The sequence below is a fragment of the Sus scrofa genome, chromosome 4 (genome assembly GCF_054392235.1).
Source record: "Sus scrofa isolate SSC_HxYL_T2T_F1_AM1 chromosome 4, Sscrofa_HxYL_maternal_Yorkshire_Landrace_v2.0, whole genome shotgun sequence".
NCBI lineage: Eukaryota > Metazoa > Chordata > Mammalia > Artiodactyla > Suidae > Sus > Sus scrofa.
The window spans coordinates 106,194,164-106,212,215 of record NC_139386.1 but is presented as its reverse complement, the minus strand read 5'-3'; the positions used below and the strand labels follow the sequence as shown (position 1 = coordinate 106,212,215).

The 18,052-nt window shown below is 48.8% G+C and overlaps 1 protein-coding gene across 14 annotated transcripts in view; it reads left to right on the top strand.

Moving 5' to 3' along the window:
* Positions 1–18,052, top strand: part of LOC102164472 (NBPF family member NBPF6-like) — a 41,594-nt gene that overhangs the window by 12,474 nt on the left and 11,068 nt on the right. For 4 of the 14 annotated variants that reach the window (XM_085023370.1, XM_085023364.1, XM_085023367.1 and 1 more), the window contains 10 exons: positions 1,099–1,201; positions 1,759–1,999; positions 4,054–4,178; positions 5,291–5,468; positions 6,754–6,834; positions 10,759–11,108; positions 12,920–13,124; positions 13,674–13,788; positions 15,819–16,033; positions 17,180–17,234. In XM_085023370.1, the coding sequence (XP_084879496.1) occupies positions 12,947–13,124; positions 13,674–13,788; positions 15,819–16,033; positions 17,180–17,234 (563 nt within the window). In that variant the 5' untranslated portion in view covers positions 1,099–1,201; positions 1,759–1,999; positions 4,054–4,178; ... (2 more) ...; positions 10,759–11,108; positions 12,920–12,946. Of the gene's footprint in view, positions 1–977; positions 1,202–1,758; positions 2,000–2,426; positions 2,495–4,053; positions 4,179–5,290; positions 5,469–6,753; positions 6,835–10,758; positions 11,109–12,919; positions 13,125–13,673; positions 13,789–15,818; positions 16,034–17,179; positions 17,235–18,052 lie in introns of those variants that run through there. The other 10 variants (XM_085023375.1, XM_085023363.1, XM_085023362.1 and 7 more) reach the window with 7 other exon arrangements.

Here is an 18,052-nt window from a genome sequence, read left to right as displayed (position 1 = left end):
AAGCTAGAGATATGTGACAGAAAATAGCCAGGGAGAGGACCTGGGGCGGGGATGGGGGTGGGGGGTGAGGGTGGGAGGGGAGGGATTGGGGCGGTTCCAGGAAGGCTGCCTTGGGTCCCAGTTGGTGACAGGCTCAACATTTCCTTAGGTTACAGTTTAGGAACAGTCCTAGGAATATCCACCAATTGCTTCTGGCAAAGCTTTGAAGTCCTAGGTAAAGGTTTAGTTTGTGACACTTAAGCCATTCTAACATTTCACATTTCCTCCAAAGAGCTAGCAAGAGACTGTGTTCGTGTTTTAAATGTGAAATGGCAGGACATATGCAAAACCACATATGAAACCCCTTTCCCTTTCATTTCAGGATTTACTTATTACCAAATCCTGCCTTAGTTCGATAAGATGCAACACATTCTTTGGGGTTGCTGCTTGAAGAAGAAGGGTTGCCAAAGTCGCATTGCAATGCGCAGCCCAATACTATGCAATGAGATCAGTTTATTAGACAACATCGGCTGTTAATTTGCAGTGAGGTGGTGTAGGAAACCGCAGAACACGGGAGGACTCATGACCCAACAGGAGCCTGAGTGTATGAGTAGGCGGTGGAGAGGAGACATGGGGAGAGGAGACCAGCTTGAGGAGGGACACACAGAGCTACAGCGGAGCCTGGAGAACCCAGAGAGGGTGTCTGGGCCCTCAGGCCCCTTCCTTGCCTGGTTCCAGAGTAGCTGTGGGTCGTGGGCAGGTAGAACAGACACTAAGTGGTGGCCAGTTGGCTAGCTAACGACTGAGTATGTGTGGGGAGGTTTGCCCAGAAGGGGTGGATTTCCTAGAGCTCCTTGTCCCTGGAGCCCAGGAGCCTGAGGGCCCGTGGTTGGGACGTGTCGGGAAGGCGTCCTTTGGAGGCTGAGAAGAGCTCTGGGAGTGTGGGTGGTGGATCTGGGAAGGGCTGTCCTCTCCACCTTGTCTCTTTGCTTCCCCAGAGGGTGACTGGCGTGGCCAGGCAAGAAGGGGCCCAACACTGAACACTCTTGGCAGCTATTGACACTCACCTCTGGAAATGTGACCCAGCTGAGCCTGAAGGCTCTGGTTTTCTTCCCTCAGGACTCTGTCCTCATTGTAGAGCGGAGGTGTGGACTCCAGGCCCGGACTGGAGAAGGTCGAGGGGGATCCTGACCCAGAGCATGCAAGAAGGCAGGTTACACAGGTGGGTGAGAGAGGCTCAATGCTGCTGCCCATTCTTCACCTCAAAGATCCTGTCCCAGCCAGCAGAAAACCCCGAGGACTCGAGGACTCGAGGCCTGGGCCTGGAGCCTGAGGGGCCGAATGCCTGGCTTGGCTGTGCCTCCTCTCAGGGGGCTCTTTGCCTGTCTGATCTCCTGCCCTGGCTGCAGCTGCTCCGGAGGCTCTTTCCCCTCAGTAGCTGCTGCTGTGCTGTGGGCAGGACCCGGGCAGGTGGGAGGGATGCCTGCAAGGGCCAGCCGCCTGGGGGAGAGGGAGGGGAGGAAGCCAGCAGGGGCAGGGGAGAGGCTGGGGGAGGCCCCTGCAGACCTGGCTCTGCCCCTTGCCAAGCACAAGACAAGGGCACAGAGAGGTCAGCAGGCAGCCTGTGAGCAGATTACGGTGGGAGGAGAAGTCAGAGGATTCTGGGGACCAGGCCTGGTTGGTTCTGGCCTGAGGAGAGTTAGCCCTCAGCTCAGATGTGTCTACAAAGGAGGAGAATGGTCCTTTCCCCTCCCGCCTTGCTGACTGTTTGTGTGTTAGGAGCAAGTGGAGGAAAGCAGACCTCAGTGCTCTGCCATCTGTCAAGCTCAGCCTAAGGGTGACCTTCAGGAGCCCCCTCACTGTGACCAGGAGTGGGAAGCCCTGGGCCTCTCCTTCCTGTTCAGGAGGCAGTGGAGCTGAGCCTGTGTTGCAGCTGCTCCCTCAGGCGGTCATTACAAATGGTGGAGTCCTCCAGGTGCTGGCTAAGGTTCCGGATTTCACCAAGATGCTCCTGTGGCAGGTGAGCCCCTGCAGCCATCCCTCCAGGACTGGAGGAGGTGGGAGATGAAGAATTCTGGTCACACGTGGGGCCACATGGGGGATGGGGCTTGGCCTCACTGGCCTCTCAGCAGCTTCCCCTGACCATCACCCTCCTCTCACCTGGGCACCCAGGAGCTGAGCTGACTCTGTTTAAAGAGCCAGTTGGCTTCAGATGCAGGACAGTGGGTGCTAAGGCTGCCCCATGGGCCTCCTCCCATGCAGGGGTACCTGTAAGGGAGCTGTCAGTGTAGGTGTACAGTTACCAGGGTAACTGGGAAGTGTCCGGGGTTGCCCAGGGTTTAGAAAAGCAGCTGAGGACCGTGGAGCTCAGCCTAGGCCCTGGAAAGTGGTGGCCCTTTCCTGAGTTGACTGTGATCCTGACCCTAGGATTCTACCTTACCTCTTAGTGCTCCTTGAATGGATGTTCTTTAGCAAGAGACAAGCCCTTCCTTCACCCTTTGAGAGAAGACCTAAGGTAAAGGCTAGTCCGTTATGTCAGCTCATCCTATGTGGTTAATGACTGGTACTGAACGCTCCCCTGGAAGCAACTTTGTTTCCTTCGCCCACGGCCTGTGGGGCTCCAGGGCCAGGGATTGAACCTTTAGCACTTCAGTCACCTGAGCCAGGGACCTCGCTGGATCCTTAAGTCACTGAGCCACCAGGGAACTCCTCAAATCACGTTGAAAATGGCAGGAACCAGAGTTCCCTTCATGGCTCAGTGGTTATTGAACCCGACTAGTTTCAAGGAGGTTGGGCGTTTGATCCCTGGACTCACTCAGGGGGACAAGTATCTGGTGTTGCTCTGAGCTGTGGTGTCGGTCGCATAGGCAGCACGTCTCCCATGTTGTGGGAGCTGTGAGTAGGCCGGCAACTGTAGCTCCTATTCGATTCCCAGCCTGGGAACTTCCACATGCCGCGGGTGCAGCCCTAAAAAGCTAAAATAAATAAATACAAATTTAATAGGTGATTAATAAGTGAAACGGCAGGCACAAAGCCCGCTTAACTCTTTCTAGTGGGACATGTGATGTGCTCTTGTTTGAGAGGAGCAGAAGCGACTGCATTTCTGTCTGATCTTTAGCCCAGGCCTTAGAGCCTGTGGGCTGCAGGAGAGCACATTTACTCATCCCAGGTCAATACGGCCTTGTCTGTTTCACATTGTGCATTCCTCCGTGTTCCTTATACACGTGATCCGTGTGCCCCAGAGGGTGGTGAAATCTTCATGTCATGTAACTTTGGTGCATGATGGAGCAGATATTTGCATGGTGGACTGCTTTTCCTAGGACTGTGCTTTCATTGCTTTATCACTGACCTAGGATAAGATCGAAGTGGAAATATGACGGGACTAGAAGACATAGATAAAAGTTACCCCTGGAACCTGGTGTTTATTTGCTAGGCAGTAAATGTTGGATCTGGCCGGCACTTGAGGAGGCACTGGGGAGGAGGGGTGGGGTGAACCAGGCCAGGAGAGTGCCTGCTGTCAGAAAGATGATCTCTAGCACGGGACGTGCATATTGACAGATAATATATATTGAAAGATGACTGTGATGTGCTTAATGCTTTTGTGTTGGTTGGTCCCATGCGCCAGCCTGGACTGACAAGTGCCCGAGTATCAACAAGGGACAGTTGAACAGTGATACAGTGTTCTTTCAGGAAATATCTTTCAGTTGTTTTTTTTTGTTGTTGTTGTTTGTTTGTTTGTTTGAAGAGTGAACAGTTGTATGTTTGACCCAGTGTTCCCTGACATTCAGCTGTGAGATCCCGGAGCTTTTGGACAGAAAAGCTTGTGGCCAAGGCTCATGGGTGGCTCTGCTGCCCCCAAGTGGTGTGGGAACCTGGGAGAATCTCCCTATCTCCATGAACCACAGTGTCTTCATCAGGAAGATAAAGTCCTTCCAATACTCGAAATTCCTCTCCTGCTGAGTTTTTTTTTTTTTTTCCTTCTGCATGCTTGTGGGGCAGAGATGCATGCTCCATGTGCCCTGGGAACTGCAGCCAAGTCCTGCCTTTGGTCCCTTGTCTGTGTTTTTCCTTTAGGAGCCTGAACTGAGTCACCACACTGAACTCACAGACCTGCAGGAGGAGATGGAAGAAAGAAAATCAGCAGGTTTTGAGGATGAGAAGAACCCAAGTAATGGCAGAGGAGGTGCTGTGCAAGAGAGGTGAGACTAAGGACCAGATAAGTTCAAAAAGTCAAGGCAACTGAGGGATGCACACAGCATCATCCAGGCCTCCATGTGCAGCCGGAGTTGAGCAGGGAAGACTGGGAGGGTCACTTTCTCCACATGAACGTGTGCAGCTGCCCAGGAATTCACAGGATGGATCAGGGTTGGTTTATTCTGCTGGGAAGCACCAGTTCCATGAGGAGGAGGAGGCAGCAGGAGGCTCTGCCCTGGAGCCCTCAGCCGCAACCTTCGGATTGCCCTCAGCGGCCGTCCTCTACGGAAGTGAGTGCTAAGAGAGCGAAATGAGGTTTGGACAAGAATTAGAGACGTTCCTTGGCAGCTCAGACAGGTCTGCCCCATGGCCAGAAGGGGCCAGGGTGAGGGGGGTCCCTTGCATCTGAAGCAGAAAGAATCGTCTTCCTGTGCCTTTAGTTTGGAAGGCTTTACACACAGCATCTCTTCAAGACATGCTGAGCGCTTCATGTGCCTTCTGCTGTGTTAACACCTCGGAGCTCAGCTCTCAGTAAGCTTCTCCTGGGGAGATCACCGCAGTGAGAGGAAGGCACAAGTGTGCATAGTTGCACCAAAATGTGCCTGCTGCTCCCCTGACTTGGGTTGTTGCTGCAGCCCAGAGGATGGGAGGCTAGACTGAGGCCATCTGTTCCTGATGGTAGTGAAACCAGGAGAGGAATCCCCGAGGACAGGTGTGTCTGCCTGAGAGTCACCCGAGGTGAAGGTGATGGCATAAGGTGCGTGTAGGGCAGGCTCTTCTTTACGGAGGGTGACGTGCTACATCCTGGGAGAAAGCAGAGCCTCCCTGTCAGGACCGTTGCACAGGAATGGAGCTGAGATGAGTAGAGACTTGAAACCTGTCTTATGCAATCAGTGACAGGATGTCGCTGAGAAGGTCCTCAGTGCTTGACCTGGTGTGAGGATTCTTGGACACAGAGGTGGATAAAGGGTTATCCCCGTGTTTGTGGAGCTCTCTGTCTGGTAGCAGTGAACTCATGAGCGGTGTATTGGTGTTGGGGTCAACGGAGCAAGTGGTCCATTTGGGCAAGGCATGGCCTGGTGGGTGGTCCTGGATCCTTTCTCTTTTTTCCCAACAGCTGCATGGCCTTTCCTGGCTCCATGGCCCTGGTTCCAGCCAGATTCGGGGCTCTCAGGGTGCAGATGACACCCGGACTCCATGTTGCCTTAAAGCAGTCCACACTGCCCAGGTCTCCAGAGAAAACCACAAAGATCTGTAACTCCGACTATGTCTTGGGGAAGTGGAGAAATAATGAGGCAAGTTTAGTATGTCTTCTAGGGTCATACCTGTCATGATGACTGGTGGTTAATGGTTTTCTCTCTGAGAAGGTAAATACTTTCCACACTTGCAGATTCTCTCCCTATTGAGCTCCATGAAAGCATTCATTGCACCCTTGTGTGAGATGTGTTGTGCTGATTCCCTTGCGGGGGATGGAAGGGGAGGGTGGGAATCCTTCCTGAAAAGAGTGTGAAGGTGGCATTTCCCAGCTCAGCCTGGGTGTCTGTAGGCGAGAACATCAATGGCAGAAAGCACTAGGCTCTTCCTGGTGAAAGGAGAGGTACAAACAGGAGCAGTGACAGTGCCTGGCTTTTGCTTCCTGAAGCATCAGGTCACAGGCCTCTAGAGACCCTCCCTCAGGAAGTGTCCCAGGTGCCAAGTGTCCTAGGTGAGTGTCACAGTTGTTTGTGTGGGCTCCCTCCCTGTGTTCATTTCATAGATTCTGGGTAGAGTGTAGCACATTCCAAAGAATAAGCAGAGGGTTGGACTAGGAGAGACGGACTCATGTGGTTGGACAGTGAATCTCAAACGTTTCAAGATCCCACTCAGAAAGTGACCTTTCAGGGAACGGAATGCATGGGTGGGCTTTAGCGTCATGTAATGTGAGAACATTCAATGCATTTAGCATCATCTGGTGACTTGTGAAGGCAACAGCTTCTTCAGGTGACCCCAGTGATGGCCCTACCTTCCAAAGAACAAAGAGAGCCACTGGCTTCCCCTGCTCTTATGGGAACGGCAGGCCCTTGAATGAAAAAAGCTGGGACCATGGCTCTTCCTCTAGGGCTATGGAATCAAGGAGATCCCGTGGCAGGTGACCTAGGATGAGGTAGAGGAGATTTTATGACCATGGCCTCAAAGGGGTGGAGAAAAATGGTGGAGGCTTTTGAAGCCACACGCGAGTAGGCTCAGAGGGACATCACATCTGAGAAAACATGTTTAGCAAACTTATGGACCTCGCGCTCTATAAATATTTATCCCATGATTTGCCGTCATTGTGTACGTAACTAAGCTCTATTGTATTAGACGAGTAATGATTGGTTCGAGGCGGTCAGGAGTCTTCATATCAGCACACACACCTGAAATGGAAGTGGTATGTCTTTGGGGAAAAGGTCAAACTAATAAAGGCATTATTTCTCATTTTCCAATTTTTGTTTTTGAGCTAACGGAAGATTTGACTATCAAACTACTATGCTGACTATGATGCTGATTTAAACGTGGCTCTGATGATTTTGATAAAACAAAGTGAAACACCTGTTTTGACAGATTGCTGCAGTAGTATCCAGGACTGTCAGTGGAAGTGGGGAATGACATGACACAACCTTTTGGACACCCAGCTGGCAAGAGGTAAAAGAAGAAGGGACAGTCAGCCCACTGTATACAATGACAAGCGAGACCTAACGCTCAAGTTGGTTCAACACAAACCAGTGAGAAGGAATCTATGGTCATAGGGAGTCTTGGGCCCAGGCTAAAGGGTGGAGCTTTGGGAAACAGATCTCTCAAATGCAACACAATGGAAAGAGTTTTTGTTCAGGAGTTAGAAGAGGGAGTATGTTGGGGATTTTAGTTTTCCCCACTTTGGAGTTCCGTCATGGCTCAGCGGAAACAAATCTGGCTAGCCTCCATGAGGACACAGGTTCGATCTCTGGCCTCGCTCAGTGGGTTAAGGATCTGTTGTTGCCCCAAACTGCACTCTGGGTCACAGATGCGTTTTGGATCCTGTATTGCTGTGCCTGGGAATTTCCATATGCCGCCATTGCGCTTGCAGAAAACAAACAAGCAAAGAAACAAAACACCCACACACAGCATAGTCAAAGTAGTTGGTATAAAATAGGGAACAAAGTTGCATGGCTAGCTCTGCCTGACCTCAGGAATTAGTTTATAGTCATCATGGTCAAATCAGGATGGAACTGTTGCAATGATACTTCAAGGGATCAAGGGACCAGAATAAGGAGTCCAAAAATAAACCTTTGCCTACAACAAGACTGATGTTGTTGACCAATGCAGAGAGGTAACCCCGTGGAGAAAACATATTCTTTTCAACTGATTGGTGAAGGATGATCTACTTCAGCTTTTTGACTAATAGATGTCTATATGCATGTGAGAAGTCGTTACATTACTGGGCTGAATCCATACCTCATACCTTGTACAATAAGGAACTCAGGATAGATCATAGACCTAAATGTAAACCAGGAGTTCCCCTCATGGCTCAGTGGTTAACGAATCTGACTAGGAACCATGAGGTTGGAGTTTGATCCCTGGCCTTGCTCAGTGGGGTGGGGATCCAGCATTGCCGTGCACTGTGGTGTAGGTCACAGATGTGGCTCAGATCCCAAGTTGCTGTGGCTCTGGTATAGGCCAGAGGCTACAGCTCCGATTGGACCCCTAGCCTGGGAACCTCCATATTCCCCAGTTGCGACCCCAAAAAGACCAAAAAAAAAAAAAAAAAAAAAAAACCGGAAAAATTAAATGGAACCCGAAAACTTGTAGGAGAAGACCTAGAGGGAAATACTTGTGACTTTAGGTTAGAAAGAGGTTTCTTAGATGAGGCCAAAGATATAACCACTTGAAAAATACATTGATTTATAAATATTCATAAAAAGTGAGAAACCATATTGGTCTTGAAGACACTGGTAATACATGAAAGGTCAAGCTGCAAATAGTGGGAAATATTTGTAAATCACAAACCCGACTGAGGACCTAAATGCACACTCTCTCATAACTCTTAAAACTGATATTGAAAGGACCACAAAATCCACTTCAGTGGGGTGAAAGATTTCTGTAGGGATTTAGGACCCAGGCAGTTGAGTCATCCACCTTTATTCCTCTTTTGCAAATTGCTTTGATAAATGAAGCACATTGGAATTTCCATATAAATTTGAGAATTAGCGTGTGAATGTCTTCCCAGATACCTACTAGAAGTTTGCTTGGGATTCAGTAGTTGTGTCCATCACAGTGAGACTTGACATTGAGCCCTATTGAGTTTCTCATCTACAGCACCTTTTCCATTGATTTAGTCGCCATTTCTCTCATTCTTTAATTTGTGAAAGTAATGGTCTGTGGTGTTCATCATACTGTTCTCACACATATTTTTTCTCGGAAGGACATGCAATCAAAGAATTGGTCAAAGACCTGTAGAAACTCTTCCAGAACAAGATACATAATTGGGCCACAAGAACATAAGTGTCAGTGGTCAGAGAAACAAATTAAAACTACAGCGAGTTCCAATTATATATTCATTACCGTGGTGAAATTGAAAGAGATTGAAAATATCTTATGTGGTAAAGGTGTAAAGCCACCAGATGTTTCTTACACTTGGGGGAATGAGTAGTCATTCAGGCACTTTGAAAAGCTGAATGACAGTTCAGCACACACCCATCATGTGAGCAGCCTTTCCATTCCTAGGTGTTTACAGAGTATGTCCCCATAACAACCCGCACTTGAGTAGCCATGATGAGTTTCTTCAAAAGGACTGAACCCTGGAAACTACAGGGACATCCATTAGTTGGTGAATGTATGAACTGACACAAAGTATCGAAACAAAGGAATAGTGCTTAGCAAGAAAAAGGCAGGCACTGCGGTTGCTTGTAAGATGATGGAGATACTCTGAATCAAGCGGGGTGGAGGAATGCAGACAGGAAAGAGGCCATGCATAGTTTGATTTATATAAGAGTGTTAAAACGGCAAACTCATCTCTCATGGCAGTGGTTGCCTGGGGCTGAGGGTTGAGGGAGTGAAGGAAAGCAAAGGGGTCCAAAGGTTGTGAGGACATGGACACACCGTGTATCAGATGGTAGCTGTAGTTTTCATAGTGTAACCAGCTATCAAAGTGCACTTGATTGTATACTCTAAAGTGATGTAGTGTGTTGTGTCTGAATTATTCCTCAAAAGAATTCATGTAAGAGTGTACTGCATTCCTCCAGACCAGCAGTGAATATGTAGCAAATGAAATTCAATAGAACACACTTGCGAGTCCCATCCCTAATTATTAAATGCTTAAGCACATATGCACTGAAGACTCCTGAAAACTCTTGCTGAGGACATGAAAGAGCCAAATAGGAGGTCCCACCATGGCCCAGTGGGTGAAGACTCTGACTGCAGCGGCCAGGTTGCTGTGGAGCGTCAGGATCAATGCCAGCCTGGCTGCAGTGGGTTAAAGGATCTGGCACTGGCACAGCTGCACCTTGAAGTCCATCCCTGGCCCACAAATGTCCCTAGGGCATGGACGTGGCCATTAAATTTAAAAAGACCTAAATAAATATATATAATATACATATCATATACATAGATTGAAACTCCTAATACTGTTTGAAGGTGAAATCAACATTATTTGAAATTATATTGCCCCAGGCATTCTGGGGATGATTTGCAAACTACTTATAAAACGTATATGGAAACCACCCTCCCTGGATTGTCCCAGACGACTGTGGAGAGGCATTAAGTTAGAGGCCTTACTCTAGGAGATTTCCAAGCTCATGTTGAAACCATAGCCACGAGGCGTTCCTGTTGTGTCTCCGCGGGTTAAGAACTCGACATTTTCTCTGGGAGGATGCAGGTTTGATCCCTGACCTAGCTCAGTGGGTTGAGGATCCAGCCTTTCCATAAGCTGCAGCATAGGCTGCAGATGGGGCTCAGATCGAAGGTTGCCCTGGCTGTGGGGTAGGCCTGCAGCAGCCCGTTCGACCCCTAGCCTAGAAACTTCCCTGTGCCGCAGGTGTGCCCCTAAAAACCGTAGTAATGTAGACACTGTGGTATTGGTCCAAGTAAAGACAACACAACGATAACCGTGTGATAAGATTGGAGAATAGAAAATTGACCCGCACCCATGTGCAATTCTTTGATTCAGCTGAGCTATGTAACATATGAAATCTTTAAGCTTCTCATACTTTACCATTTTGAAAGTGACAAGGCAGTCCATAGACCAGCAGTCTATTTTATTTGCTGTGCATATATCCGACAAGGAATTTCTCCAAATAATACGGGGAACTTTTACACATCACGCAAGAAGTTATAGACGCCATAAATTCTTAATTAGCGGAAGATTTGAAGAGTCACTTTAGAGCAAAAGATATCTAAAGTGGACCATCAGCTCTTGAAAACCCAAATGGGAAAGCACTGCAGATCTCAGAATGGCTAAAATGAAGGTTTGTCGGAAATGGGGGCACCTGGAACTGGCCTGTCTTGGGGGGACAGCGTAGGAATGGAACATGACCCAACTGCACTGCAAATGGTGTCCGTTTCTACCCTATCACCAAGCACTTCTCTTCTCAGGTGCATCTGCCTCGGAGACACAGTGCCTATCTCCAGACGATCATTTGTTCAGCAATAGCCATGCCTCCTTTATGCATAATCATTCAAAATATATGTCTTTGTCATCAGAAAAATAGATAATCAAATTGTGCTATACTCCTAAAACAGAATATCTCTTAGCATAAGTATACAACCAAATGACTGATGCAACCAATTACGATGGAGCCTCAAAACCAGACACTGGTTGAAAGAACACAGAGAAAGGGACCCTCCTGCATCTTTACAATTCAGTGACATGCAAGAATAAACAAAACTCATCTGTGGGGAGAGGATTCCGGCCCTGTTTGTCTGTGGAAGATGGGAATTGACTGGTAAGTAGCACGGGAGAAGTTCGGGAATGGTGGAGGTGTAGTCTCTTGATCTGGGTGGTGATTCCACAATGGATACAGCATGTTGAGTGTACTGAGCTGTGCTCATAAGTTGTGTGTGTTTTTGTTCTAGTAACTTATATGTCAGTATAGAAGGGATGGCATTAAGAAAGGGGGGTGACAAAGACAAAAAGAGTGACAGATGGCAGCAAATGGGTAACAGATATTCACCGTGTAAATAATAAGGATGCGTTGAGAAGAAAACCAAAGTGACTGAGCAGAGCAAACACTACAGAGTATACTTAAGAGAAAAGATAAGGAAATTTAAAAGTTCAACTCATATTAAATGACAGACGGCCCTGTTGGGAAAATCACCCCGGAAAGACCATCACAGACCTCATCTCCATTAAAAGTACTGTCATTCTGTTGACTATAATGGGAGAAGGTGGGTTTTAATGCCCAAGAGAAATGGTTTCTAATGCACAATGCTTTCCTCACCAAATGTGTGGTCTGGGGAAATTTTATAACCGCTGAGATTTTCTTCATAAGGAAAATAACTTATGATTATTCAGATAGTTCATAGGATTAGATACGATCCCTTTAACTATACTAGGTGCTGGGAACATACCTGACTTTGTCCCTCCTTTGTCCACTGTGTAGTTATGGACAGAATACAGTTGGCAGGGGACAGATAAGATGTTCCCAAATAAATATTCCCCACCCGCCATTTCTAGAAAGAAGTCATGTTCATAATTGAAGGAATAGGAGAGGAACAAGAGTCTTTTGAACAGCCATCCCCAAACCTTGACCTTGGCTAGTTTGCATCTAAAAGCAGCCTTGGCAACATCTTGGCCAGGACCAGCCCCTGCAGTGTTCCCTGTCTGGAATGGAATGAGGAGGTACAGTAGAGCTTAGAACAGCCTTGACCCACAGGTTTGATCCCTGGCCTGGGATCTCCGAAGTTTGGGTTGTTAGGATTATCCAAAAGCCAACAGGCTGCCCCAGTGAAGAGAGGACTCTGACATAACACAGAGATGCAGCAAAAAGAGCACTGAATCGAGACAGAATACTTCTACTAATTATTCCTTCCCTTAGCATTATACTCAGCTTTTGTCCTACACGTTTATGTCACAGATCACATTGGGGAAGCCCAAGGAAGAACTTCATGACAGTCTAAACGTTTGATGTCTTTCACTGGTGGGCGAGATTTAGAATGTGTTAACATTTCCAGAGAAGGTGGGGGGACTTCGTGAGAGCCCTTAAGACAATAGGACATGTTGGGAAACTACTTGTGTCTTGATTTTTGGGTAAACAGAGGAGAGTGAAGATGAGAGCTCTGCGCAGATGTGTTTTGGAGGGAGGGAGCTAGCGCAGTGGTATTAGCACAAGTGCAGACACCTATGAAGTGTGGCTGCTGAGGGGGTGTCCCCATGGCTGGCGACCTTCCCAAGGCACCAGGCAGCCTTGTGTATCAGCATGGCCTAGGCCTCTGAATCCAGGGGCCCCCAAGATTCCATCAACCCTCCCCCCACCTTCCAGTTCTGTTGTGGCAACTCCAGACAGTTCCCTGGCACCCTGGGTCCCCCTTCCTCACGCCAGGCCCCGTCTGATCTATAGGCAGGGTCCTGGGCTCTGAGCTCTAGCATCTTGAACTTGGTTTCTGTGGATACAGGCCCTCTGGTGTTGTGGGGTGTTGATTCGGGTGTGCCCAATGGTAAGTTAAGAATTCCAGTTTTCCTCATCCCTCATTCCCGCTTCAGCCTATGGGATTCCACGTGCTTTAATCCACCCTGTGCTGGGTGTCTTCTCCCCAGGTCCTGGCTCTCCTGCCACGTGTCACCATGGCAGTGTCTCTTGGCCCTTCATCAGACTTGAGGGCACAACACAAACTCATGCGAGAGAACCAGGAGCTTCAGCGGCAGCTGGCCCAGAGCAAGCAGGACTTCCGAGACCTCAGGGAGAAATTCCTTGTATCCGAAGCTACTGCCTACTCCCTGGCCAACCAGCTGCAGAAATACCGTACGTCCTAGGGGTCGGGGGCAACCAAGCGATGAGTGGTCACTGGCTTCCTTCTAGGAAACGAAACACTCTCCAGACTTGATCTTCTCTCCCCTTTGTCAAAATGAATTTCATTCTGACCACAATCCAGGGCAGGCAGAGGTGGCTCTTTCTCCCTCAGTTGGCAGAGGGTGGGAGAACTGAGGCACCAAGGAACTGCCCCCTCAGGCCCCTGCTCCGTGTCTCACCTCAGAGGGAACAAGTCCTGGGAACGTGGCCCTTGATTGAGGGTCAGTCTGGGGGTGTGTGAATTCTGACCTTGCCAAACAGCAGTTAATCTTGTCTCGTTCCTTTCTGTGCCTTGGAGCTTGTCTTTCCTCAGCTCTAAAATGGGGAGGACTGGAAGGCCGTGCAGTTGGGAGCCCGAGGAATCAGATGTGGAAATCCCTGCGTAGAGCCTGGTAACGGGCTTACACCTGCCCTTGGGATGGACTCTGCCTCCTCCCTTGAAGGCAGTGACCACAGCCGCGTGTCCAGCTTCCCCCTGAGGCAGCGTCTCTGTTTTTGCAGAGTGTGAAGGGCACAGAGACATCATTGAATCCGTGCTGGGGGAGAAGCTAGAGTTTAAGGTGGTGAAGCTGGCAGAGAGGCTGGCAGAGGATCCAGCGCTGGCCAAGAGGTTCCGGTAAGGAGGGTTCTGTGCAGGGAGGCCAGTGGAAGGTCTAGGCCTCTGTGAAGTGGGGCCAGGAGTGACACTGGGCCAGGAGAGGACCGAACTGCTCATGGCAGGCACCCAGGCACAGATACTCATGACGTAATCAGAGAACAGCCACTGGTGAAGTATGGAGTACAGTTGTTATTCAGAGCCTCATTTAACATGATTTTTTTTTTTTTGACTTTTAGAGCCATGCCTGTGGCATCTGGAGGTTCCTAGGCTAGGGGGTTCGAATCAGAGCTTTAGCCACCAGCCTACGCCAGAGCCATAGCAACCCTGGATCTGAGCCACGTCTGCAACCTACACCACAGCTCAGGGAAACGCCAGATCCTTACCAAGCTGAATGAGGCCAGGGCTCGAACCTGCAACCTCATGTATACTAGTTGGGTTCATTTTTAACTGAGCCATGACAGGAACATCCCATGCTTTTTTTTGTCTTTAATTTTTCTTCTTTTGGTCATGCTCAAGGCATAGAGAAGTTCCCATCCCAGGAATCAAACCAGCACCATGTGTAAATCAATCATACTTTCCTTTAAAAATGTTTTAAAATAAAATATATGAAAGCAGATATACCCCAGGATCCTACTGTATAGCACAACATATGCAAAGACTATGAAAAGGATCTATATATATGTAACTGAGTGACATTGCTGTTCAGCACACACTCCACAAAATTGTAAAACAACTAAACTTCCAACATTGTTCTTTTTTGAAAAAGCAAAGTAATCCCAGCACAGCAGCAGAAATTTGAGCCACAAATGTGACAATGCTGGAGACTTAACCACATGCTATCATGAAACTCCAGTTGTTATTCAAAGCCTCATTTTCCATGTCTTTTTTTGTTTTTTTTGTTTTTTGTCTTTTAGGGCCTCACCTGCGGCATATATGAGGTTCCCGGGCTAGGGGTCAAATCAGACCATAGTTCACGGCAACGCCAGATCCTTAACCCAGAGCAAGGCCAAGGATCGCACTTGAATCTGCATGTATGCTCATTCGGTTTGATAATCACTGAGCCATAATGGGAACTCTGCATGCTTTTTAAAAAGTTTTCATTTTTTGGTCATGCTCAAGGCATAGGGAAGTTCCCATCCCAGGAATCAAACCAACACCAACATATAAATCAACCATACTTTAACCATACTTTAATTTAAAAATGTTTTAAAATTAAATATATGAACACAGATATATCCCAGGATCCTACTTATATAGCACAGCATGTGCAAAGAATATGAAAAGGAATCATAATATATGTATAACTGAATGACATTGCTGATCAGCACACACTCACACAACATTGTAAAACAACTATAATCCACTATTTCTTTTAAAAAAGTAAGAAAGGAAACAACCGAGATATGAGCCACAAAAGTGACAATTCCGGAGAGTTAACCACAAGCTACCAGGAAACTCCAACTCTGCTATTTAAACAAATCATTGATCTGAAATCACAGCACATGAAATTCACCAAATTCAAATCAAGTGAAGAGCTCAGGAGCATTTTGTCCATTTGCAGTGTTTTGTGATGCCAACCTCCTTTCCCTTCCCTCACAATCCCCTCCTGACTGACTCGAGCTTGGCCTCCATCCTGGACCCTGGCATTCTCTTGGTCTTTCGAATTCACACCAGCCGGACTGTCCACACCGGGTGTCTGGCTTTGTGTCAGTGCCTGCCAGTGCCTGATGTGTATTTTCGTGTGGAAACGGGCATGGCTGAGGGAAGACCTGGAGCGCCCTCTCCATGAAGCAGGTGTAGGAGGACACTGGGGTTGTTCCCAGAAGAACACGAGGAATGGGATGTCAAGGACTCTCAGGGGAGCTCTGGCTGTTCCAGAGGCCGCCTTTGTTGTCCGTCCCCCTTTCTCTCCGCCCCAGAAAGGTCACCCCCTAGGTGTCAGACTTCTGCATCGAGAGCTCCTTGGGGATGCCAGGGAGCATCAAACGCCCTAAGAGTGTATGGTCCATGTCTCTGGGATTTCAAATTGTACCTGTGTGCTCCCTCAGGGAATTGGATGTCCTGATTCACGCTCAGGCAAGAGAGCTGACCCAGTTACGGCAGAAGGTGAAGGAAGGGAGGGATGACTGTGTCCTGCTCGTTCAGCACCTCACCGACCTCCTCACCCACAAAGACCTTGACAAGGACCAGGGGCAGGGCTTGCGAGAGCAGCTGACTGAGGGACACAGGCTGGCAGAGCGCCTCGCCCGCAAGTTCAGCCCAGGTAAGGGGGCCACGGACCCCGATTGCACTGGGCAGCTCCATGGTCCCCAAGAGTCTTCACACCTCACTAGGCATGTTTTGGGGATTTGTAGGCTGTGCTTGCAGACTATGGTATTCCTGGGCCCGGAACTGAACCCGTGCCACAGCAGTGACAACAGCAGATCCTTAACCCACTGGGCCCCCAGGGAGCAGCTCACTAGGAATGTTTTTTAGAGCTGTTCGGTTTTCATGGCCCATTAGGGGCTGTGGTAGGACTAGGATGGGCTGAGGGTGAGGACAGAGGGGAAACAAACGCATAGGGTAGGGGAAAGAGTATTCCGACTCTTCTGCCTCCTCCTTGATGGACGAGGGCCTTCGTGCAGGAGGCAGCATGCACCCAGGGATAAAGCACAGAAAGGAGGCTGCGACAGGAGGCAGCCTGTGGAGGGAAAGGAGCCCTGGCCTACGTGTGACAGTTGCCTGCTTCCAGCCTGAGTGCTGCCTTTAGAACTGGGACTGAGTGACGGACTGTTCCTCTCCGGATACCTGTTTCCTCATCTGTATAAGGGATCAATCACTCGATGGTGGCCTTAGTGATGAAATGTGGGGATGTGAACAAATGTAGTTGAGAAAAATGAAGGCCCCTTCGTGTGAGGGGTTGGAGAAGGTCCTTGATGTACTTGATGAACTTGGTGCTGGGAAAGCTGTCTAGGGTGGAACACATTCCATGGAGAGAATTTCCCTTGATACCACACACACAAGCCCACTTGATGAGCCCGTGATGTCCCCAGATGGAGGGATGTGGGGTTTGGTGTTTCTTCCTCTCCTTGTAGAAAGGAGAGGATCTTGTGAGAGCTGCCAAAAAATACAGAGCAGGAGTTTATGGTGAATTTGTGGCAGGAGGGATGATACCGTTGTACAGGTTGAGATGGAAGCTGGACACCAGTGCCGTGACATAAGGAAGAAGAGACAACTGCAATGTTTGCCTGATGACGTGGTGATCCAGCCCTTTGGAGGCAAGGAAATTGCTAAAAGACAATGCGTTAGACCGTCACCACTATCCTAACTCTCACATAGATATGTATGGCTCCATGGCCACATGAGTGCTTGTGTTTGTCGTGGGAGAAGTGGGCAGAAGCTGACTGGGGAGTTCTGAATTTGTTTACAGAGAGTGATGAAGACGAGAAGGAGGACGACGACGAAGCAGCAGCACTCACCCCCAGGTAACAGCACCTGTCAGGATGTGGTCATGGGGAGATAAAATATGGAGAGGTCCCAGGAAGAAGAGTAAGTGAGGTCAAGAGAGTCACAGATGCCAGATGCCAGGAGAAGCAAAGTGCAGACTGAATTTTCTTCCTTCCCTCCTCCCACTCGGGCTCGCCTGTGTCTTGTCTCTGTGGCACCTGTGTGTGTGACCCAAGGCAATGCACTGCCCTTAGGATCTCCTGTGCACACAGGGACTATCTAGCCTCTCCTACATGAACTCCAAGGTGAGATATTTTTGGTTATTCGGAAGAAGGTCACTTCAAAGAAATAAAGACCAAGTAATTAAGGAGTAAATCCAAGACTTAAAGACCAAGAAAATTATCTAGATGTCCCAAATGTACTTGTCATGTGACAGTCATTCTAATAAGACGCCTTAGAGGGCTTTCTGTTCCTAAGAGAAGGCATAGCATCTCTGGGAGTCTGTGTTGCTTTAGTCGGTGAATTCCCTTGGCTGCTTTATGTTGAATATCATGTGACTCAGGCACATGGTGCTAGCGCCTGGTGTGGTAGTTCATGTGTGGCTCATGTTCCGGAAAGCCCCACACTGGGATGGCTGAGTGTCCCTCCTCATCAGATGATGTGTGGCCAGGGCAGGGAGCACGTGCTGGTCTCTCTGCCTCCCAACCTGTGGAGCCACACTGCCCTTCACACACAGCAGCACAGTTACCTTCTTCTTTAAGGATATTGCCCTTTTGCTTTCTGGGACCACTCCCTGTGCCTCCCCTGCGACCACCCGGGACAGCTTGGTGTCTGTCCCTCTTAGTTTAATGTTCCG